Source organism: Pediculus humanus, genomic scaffold (assembly GCF_000006295.1).
Source record: "Pediculus humanus corporis 1103172108193 genomic scaffold, whole genome shotgun sequence".
Classification (NCBI taxonomy): domain Eukaryota; kingdom Metazoa; phylum Arthropoda; class Insecta; order Psocodea; family Pediculidae; genus Pediculus; species Pediculus humanus.
Window position 1 is genome coordinate 1 of NW_002987763.1, and position 9030 is coordinate 9030.

At 27.3% G+C, this 9030-nt stretch overlaps 1 protein-coding gene across 1 annotated transcript; it reads right to left on the bottom strand.

Annotated features, from left to right (window-relative positions):
* Nucleotides 1-3506: 3506 nt before the first annotated feature.
* Nucleotides 3507-8074, bottom strand: Phum_PHUM423430 (BR serine/threonine-protein kinase, putative; the record flags this gene model as incomplete). The annotated part of the gene is made up of 13 exons (XM_002429143.1): nucleotides 3507-3997; nucleotides 4080-4266; nucleotides 4338-4504; nucleotides 4590-4913; nucleotides 4935-5099; nucleotides 5167-5285; nucleotides 5363-5581; nucleotides 5976-6175; nucleotides 6250-6465; nucleotides 6550-6700; nucleotides 6780-6920; nucleotides 7002-7182; nucleotides 7990-8074. 13 exons carry the CDS (start codon nucleotides 8072-8074, stop codon nucleotides 3507-3509), a joined length of 2646 nt encoding a protein of 881 aa, XP_002429188.1.
* Between the last annotated feature and the right edge of the window lie 956 nt (nucleotides 8075-9030).

Sequence of the window (9030 nt, forward strand, 5' to 3'; positions counted from 1 at the left end):
AATAATCATGCAACGTAACTCGTTTTTTCGATTAATTAATCTTACATAATTTATATTATTTATAATTAAGAATTCGTAATTAAATTATAAAACGAGACTAAAATATCAATAATAATAATAATAATAATAATAATAATAATGACAGCAATAATAATAATAATAAAATAAAATAAGAAACGTTTTTATTATTAAGTTCGTTTAATACCATGTAAGAATACATTTTCAGCAATACAAAAAAATCGATTATTATCGTTATTATCATTATTATTATTATTATCATCATCATAATTAATAAGTTATGGCATTCATTTTTCAAAAAAAATGAAAAATAATTTATTTTATTTATTTTATTAAATTTCACATGACTTTACGAAAACAACAAATCACATTGACAACAACTAGTTGTTTCCAAATTAACCAAATTCTCATAATATTAATGAGATTTTATTATTATTATTATTATTATTATTATTATTATTATTCACGTTAAATAATATATATATGTACAGAAATTTATTATCATTATCATTTATTATTATTATTATTTTCGATTCAGCACTTGCGGTTTTTAAAAAAATTAATTTTATTTTTTTTTTCTTAATTGTTCATCTTTTTTTTTTATCCCCCACAATTTTCAAATTTATCTATTATTATTATTATTATTATTATTATTAATAAGCACTTTTTTAACAAAATATCAATAAACGTTATTCGATCATTTAAATGTTTTTTTTGACGTTGTAAATAATAATAATTATTATTATTTAAAAAAAATTAATTTATTTATAAGAAAAAAATTACGTTAAACGATAACGTTTTTAAACTTTTTCGTTCGAATTTTTTTTTCACGATTATTATTATTATTATTATTATTATTATTATTATTATTATTATTATTAGTATTAGTATTATTATTATTATTATTATTAATTCATTTTTTTTTTACCTCAAATGTGAAAAATGTTTTAAATGTAAATGTTAATTTAGTATTATTTAATTTAAATATTTACTTATTTACATTGTATTATTATTATTAATTTTTTTTTTTTTAAATAATTTTCGCGGGTTTTTTTTTTTTCAAATTGTACGAGTGAATTAAAAACAAACAAAAAAAATTACATTTAATAATTATTAAATTGTTAATTATGTTGTTTTAATTAATAATTAATTAATCATGTTGCTGCTTATAATTTAAAATGTTCAGATTTTTAATTTTTCTCAAAGGACAGTAGTATTAATAATAATAATAATAATAAAAATAGAATAAGTTTCGTTTTAAAATGGACAGAAATGTTTTTATTTTATTTTTTTTTTGAAATTTAATGGACGGTACGCTAATGTCAAAAAGCTAAACCAAATAATAATAATAATAATAATAATAATAATAATAATAATAATAATAATAATAATAAAAATAATAATAATATTAATAATGTTAATAACAAAATTAATAATTAATTTTTACATAATAATAAACATAATGCGATGTGTTGTAGGTTTTTCTTTTGTTTTCTTTTAACCGGAAATAAAAGTAATTTATTACTATTATTAATAAATAAATAAATAAATAAATAAATAAATAAATTAATTAATTAATAAAAAATAATAATAATGTTTGTCAATTATAAGCAACACGATGATGAAAATTTTGTTGTAATTTTTTTTTTTTTTGTTTTAATGACTTTCATTATTATTTGCGTGTATGTATTTAAAAAGTATTATTATTATTATTATATTACTATTATTATTTTTATTATTATTATTATTATTTATAATCAATGATTAAGAAATCGAAGCGATATAAAAATTATCAAAAAAAAAAATTTCAAATGTAAACTGGAAGCTGTAATTGTTATTATTATTATTTTAAAATTATTTTAACCGTGCATATAAATTTACAAAAATAATAATAATAATGGTAATAATAATGATGAAAACTCAATAGTAACAAATAAAATAAGTGGAAAAAGGAAAAAAAAAAACAAAAAACAAATTAAGTAAAGAAGAAAAAAAATATTGTTTTTTCCTTCTGCTTTTTTTTTTTAACGCTCTGTCGATTACGAAAGAAAAAAACATTTGATTGGCATTTGAACATGTTTTTCGTTTGTTTTTTCCAGAAAAAATTATTTACATAAAATTTAAAGTCATTATTTTTTCTTAAAGTTATTAAAAATATTTTTACATTTTATTTGTAAATTTTTTAATCGAACGAAGAAGACATTTAATGAATTTAAAATTATTTCCTTTTTTTTTTTTTTTGTTATTATTAACCGTTGAAAATATTATGTAATTGTTAATTTATAACGATTTTAAATTTGAATAATCGAGATATCGTATTTATATATCGAACGACCTAGATATAAATTAGAACAACAGAATGAAAATTTTTGTTTTTTTTTTTGGGAGAAAAACAAAGAAGAAAATGGACGATGGCCCATATTCAGAAACGGGTTTTCCTGATGGTTATCGAAAAATTTGTGGAAAATTCGAAGACTTCGAAGGAGAAAAAATCAAGAAACCATTATTATTATTACTTCAGTGTGTGAATATTTAACGAAAATTTCCAAAATTTTAATTAAGGACATTTATTGAACTTATTATTAAGGTCACACATTTAAGGTCAAATTCAAAATGCCATCGCAAAAAAAAAAAAAAAATGGAGGATTTTTTTATTTTATTTTTGTCATTTAATCGTTAATAATTTTCATCTATGGTGGGAATTTTCGTTAATTTAACGATCAAACAAAACATTTTCGCAAAATATTAACTCGTTGGAAATTCCAAATCATTTAAAAAAAAAAAAAATGGTTTTTTTTTTTTAACCATTTCCGGAATTGTAAAAAAAAAAAATTTAAACTTAAACTCATAACGAAAATTATCTGTTTCAGGTTTATATTTATTCGATTTGGAAAAAACGACAAATAAATCCCAACAAATAAAAATTTCAAAAAGGTAATGATACGTTAATTATTATTATTATTATTTGATCGAATTATCATTGAGTAATAAAATTAAAACATTTAAACGATTTTTTTAAAAATTATTATTCGTTGTTTTAAAATTTGCAGGTCAATCATTTTCCAATGAGTGACATCAAAATTACCGAACCAAAATAAAACAATTCACGTCTACTGCTGGAAAAATTATTTATTATACGTATATGTACACTTTTAGTGCCGTCAAGAGTGCTGCTTTATTCAAAATACTAAAAAAAATTTTTAATTAACAATTATTTACGACGATTTCGACGAGGCTCACAATAAATTTTGTTTCCTCACATTATGTTGTAAGTAACTAAAAAAATTATTTTCTAAATTTTTTTTTTTTTTTCATCTAGCGAAATGTTTGCTTATTATTATTATTATTATTATTATTAATATTTTTAAAAGTCAATTATCTATATTATTTATACGGGTTGTTTTGAGAAGAAAAATATTTTCATTACTAATTGTCGTTAATAATAAGGAGGTGTAAATAATGAGAAATTTTTTGGATGGGAAATGATTTCAAGCAATGCTTTCAGAGGTTGTGGTAACTCTACACTTTTCTAATGCCTCTAAACCATCAGTTTTTGTTTCACTGTGACTTCTCACCGCTACATTTTTCTCTTGCTGTGTGGAAGATCTTAATTGTTGTGATTGAGACATGTCGCTCGTCGTCGAACAATCCTTGGTTATGTTCGGATGATTGTTGTTGTTGTTACTCGTCGACGAATTTCTACGAATGAATTGTTGAGAAACGTTTTGTTGACGATCGTGCACGGATTCTTTCGTGGGTGATTTAACATCGAAAACTGAATTCTCGTAATCGACATCGGATTCTATTTGCCTCGTACCAGGATGTGGTGAAAGCCTTTCGCTCGTATCCGATCCACAACTTGAACTTTCCGATAGTTCCGTTGTAAATTTTCTCGTAGCTCTCGGACTCGATGGCGGTCTTCTACTGCAAACTTGACTTTGAATGTGTTCGCAAACTCTTCTAAACCTTCGAATGTTCCCTGGATTTAAAAAAAAAAAAATTAAAATACGAGCGAGTGATGATTAATTTTACGGTTTACAGCATAATATAAGAAAACATACCTGAGATTAATGTAAAGGTAATTGCAAACAGGTAGTCTTTGGAATTGTCAGATGTTTGTTTGCTAATTGTTGAAATATCTACTTGAAATCGAACTTGTCTTTGAAACATTGTCGGACCTGTTGTTCCTCTTTTGTATTCTACTCTAAACGACATTGGCGATGATACGCTATGACTCAGTTCCGCTATCTAAAATTTAATTGTTTTAAATTCGTACCACATGCAACTTTATAAATGGAAGAAAAAAAATGATAACGTACCGATAAAAAGGCATGGATGAGGTCGGCTTTAACGGAAGCAAGTGGCTTTCCTTTGACTAATATTGTGAAAGTTTCATCTTTTTCAGTTGTCATTAAATTTCCAAACCACGATTTTTTCGTTAATTCCGGGGAAGATTCTGGTGTTAAGTGAGCTTCTTCACACGAAGCTGAAAAAGGGTGGAAAATTTTATGGGTTAGGCAACAAAAATTAAATTGAAATAAATATTTGTACATAATTTTTCAAAATATTACTTTGTAATTTTCTCCTGTGAAATCTAGGCGTTCCCAAAAAGCTATTTTTAATTGTAGTCAGTCTAGATCTCCAGTGATGCGCGGCGGTTGCATGCGGGGATCCCGGAGGAGTCATAGGCAGCAAGTTGGACGTTAAAGAAATAATAGACGGCCTGTCGGATTCGTTATAAATGTTTTGAACTGTAGGACCTGAACTATTAGCTCTTTGATGTTGAACGACGGGTGGAGCCACTGGTGACACGACATTTGATTGCGTCGTACCCGAACCTTCGAATAAATTATTTAAATTGGGATTTGTAGGGAATCGTAACGTTTTTCGACATTCTCAATAAAGTTGATGAATACCTGGTGACGATGGATGATTACAGGTAACGCTAGTCGTTGAATAGGTTGAAGAATTTAAGCAATTATTTCCTCGTACGTTTGAGTTGTTGGAAGTGTGAACCGATCTTTGATGGTATGATGTTCTTGTAGGTACCGGTGATAACATTCCTGTATCAGAAAAAATCGCTAATGAAAATTTAGTTTCATTTAATTTCGTGTAAGAAAACAATTTATAAATTTTTTCTTTTTTTACCAGTTAAATTAACATTTGGTATATTGCTATAAGTTGAATGTATCGGACTAGATTTAAATGAATTTTGATTAACAGTATTGCCACCATTTCCAGGAGGTCTTCTGTGATACCTCATACCCCTGTAAATATTTTACAATAATTGAAAATGTTTCTTTTCATATAAAATAAAACTTTAACTTGTTATTATTTCACTCACGAAAATGCTTGTCTTCTTGGTGTTAGAGGGCTTCCTTCGCTTATTTGCCCAAATTGGTAACTATTCGATCCGTTTACTTTAATCGTATCTATTCTTTTTCGAGGTGGATCACTACTTTCTGAACGAACTCGCAAAATTGATTCCGTATCATCTTCAAAAGCTGGCCGCCTTCTTTTTCTTTCCAGTAATAAAAAATAAATTACCTTTTCCGTATTATGACTAAAACAAAAACAAAAAATTTTTTTTTGTTTTCATGATTTTTTGCAGTAAATTATTTTGATTGTATTCGGTGACACAAATTTTTTACATCATTTACGACCGTTCGGTTTTCGTAATTTTTTTTAAATCGTTCAAGAATGGCGATGTTAATTCATCTTTTGTCGTCTGTTTAACCAATTTAATTTTTCATTTGAAATGATAACTGATTAGAATGAAAATTTGTGTGTGACTGTGAGTTTATTCAAATACTCCTCACAAAACCAGTTTTATTTTGTGTCGCGGAGTGAAATCGTCGTACCGTTTGCGTGCTTACTTGATATTTACTTCCGGTTTTAATCTTTTTTAAACGTGAAAAATAACATTGAGATACATATAAATAATATTTCGTACATACTTAACGCTAAGAAGTTCTTGAATTAAGCTGTCTTTGTTTTTAAAACACCCCAGGCTCGTTATGGCTTGCAAAACGTCGGGATCCATGGCATCGACAGATGGTATAACGTGGGTTTGGACAACGTCCATCATCGGAAGTTCCAATTCTAATTCTCCTTTTCCGCCTGCAGTTACCCACGGATGCCTATTAATGTCCGAGAGCTGAAATTTATTTTCGAAAATTAGTCGATGTGTTACGTGGTACACTATATTTGAACGTGAAACTGAGTACTTACTGTTAATCTTTTTTCCGGATTGACTTCTATCATTCCTCTCAGAAGATTTTGACAATCCGGTGGTACGAAATGAGGAATGTGAAAAACACCACGTTTAACTTTTTCTAATAATTGCCTTAAATTATCATCATCAAAAGGTAAAGCACCGACTAACAAAGCATACAATATCACACCGCAAGACCAAACATCCGCTTTTCTACCATCGTATTTTTCTCCCTGAAAAATTTTTTTAATTCGTTTATTTAAAATTATTATTATTATTATTATTAATCGAAATCATTTATATTAAATTTTTATTACTCTAATAACTTCTGGACACGCGTAATGAGGCGAACCGCAGCTTGTTTCCAACATGGAACCGTTCGGTTGTAACGATGCCATTCCAAAATCAGCTATTTTGATGTTATTTTTTTCATCGAGTAAAAGATTTTCCGGTTTTAAATCTCTGTGACTGAAATAAATAATAATAATAATAATAATAATGTTTTCGTCGAAGAAAAAAAAGAAAATAAATAAATTTTCCATTTTACCAAATAGAATGACTATGACAGAAATCTAAAGCGGAAATAATTTGTCGAAAAAACCTTCTGGCTTCCTTCGGTGTCAGTCTTCCTTTTTTAACTAAATAATCAAATAATTCTCCACCGGAAACGTGTTCGAGAACTAGATATCTTTAAAAACAACATAGAAAACATAGAAATTAAAATTTTCTTTATAACATGTATATTTTATTATTATTATTTTTTGCTTACAGGTATTTTTTATTTTCGTAAACATCTGATAATCCAAGAACGTGCGGATGATCGATTAATTTCATTATGGCGATTTCCCTTTCGACTTTCATCAAAACGGATTCCGATAATTTTTCTCTATTTATTATTTTAATTGCTACTTTTTTACTGAGTACGCAATGAACTCCCAATTTGACGAGGCCTACAAAATAAATGAAAATTAGTCAATGTAAATGTAAAAAGGATGAAAATGATCAATTATGATGGTGTGGATTTGAAATGGTGAGTGAAATTATTAATTTTTTTAAATCGCATACCGCAAATCTTTACAACAAAGGTAAATTAATATGATTGTCACGTGACCGATTCGAACTAATTTCTATATTGGAAAATTTCGGCTATATAAAAATTTTTCTCTCTCTCTCTCTTTCTTTGCTCCCTATTGTCGTTAAATTCAAATTCGAAAATTTTTTTTTTTCGTTATGATGATACCGGTTTAAATGACTTAGGTATTATTTACTTACATTACGACAATCACTACTACGCGAGAGAGAGAGAGAGAGAGAGAGAGAGAAAGAGAGAGAGAAAGAGAGAGAGAAAGAAAGAGAGAGAAAGTTTAAAAAAAGGAAAAAAACATGGCACATGGTATTAAATGTCAAAAGGTAATGACGGTTAATTATTTGTGTGCTTTCTTTTTACGTAGAAAATATAATTTAGTCGGGAGAGGAAGGGAGGGGGAAAAAGGTTAAATTTCCCGGATCGAAGGTATGCGTATAGTAATTGGTGCAACCTTTATCAAAAGGCAAAAAAAACAAACGAAATTGATACTCGTATCGGAAAATTACAAATCGTATTTTTTATCCAAAAAAAAAGAAAAAGAAATTCGATACTCGCGTTTTTGGGGGGGGGGGGAAAAATCATTATTTGTTGTTTTTTTTTTAATGAAAATTTTAAAACGGGTATCATATTATTATTATTATTATCGAATGAATTATTATCGGATACTCACCAGTTTGTCCTTTTCCCAAGGTTTTTTCTAGCCTGTAGGGTCCAACGTATTGCTGGTAATCGGTTTTAACGCTTTCTTTTGACATTTTCCTTTTTTTTTTAGGTTATAATTTCGATTTAAATAAAATTTTCTTTTACGCGTTTCGTATCCTTTTTCGTTTTTTTTTTTTTTTTTTTATGACGCGTTAAATTATTTTTTTCTAAAAAAATTTTATTTCGGATGTTTCAAACGCGGCGGTGAAAAAATCATAACAATTGAAAATTTATTTTTTAATTCCGTTCTGAAAGAAATGGTTTTCACGGTCTCCATATTGAAAATTTTTTACATTCGTAACACCCAACAACACGTTACGCACACACACGAACGAATTTTATTTCACACAGAACATTCTATGGTTTTCCTTTTTTTTTCCCCCTTTCCCTCCCCCCCCCCTTTTCACACTTTTTTTCCTTTTCTAATTTACTATTTTTTTCATTTTCTCATCACTTATTACTATCACTTATTATTATTATTATTACTATTACTATATTTATTTTTGAAAACAATCGATAATGACGATCGCGTTTCACGAACTCGATTATTCTTATTTATTATTATTATTATTATTTTAAAAAACATTTGATTAAAAAATTAAAAAATGAAAAAAAAGAGAGCACAATAATTCATTACGCACACACACACACATACACACACGCACGCTTCACAAACCGGTGAACGAACGAACGACCGACCCAACGAACGAACGCATGCACTAACGCACGCACCCACACGCACGTACACACGCGTTTTTTTTTTTTTGGAAAAATTGCGTTTTTGCGTACGTAAGCTAAGCACTCATTTTCCGGATTGCGTTTCGTACGATGTTGACTTTACTCGTGTCGTATCTCTCGATTTTTTTTTTCTTTTTCTTTTTTTTTTTTTTTGAGGAAAATTGAGTTTTCTCGAAATTTCCGTAAGGATTTTTAAAAAGAATAATCGATGAAAGATGATTTAAATTGTAAAAACGCGTCTTTTTAAAACGTCGACAACTCAACCCTCGGC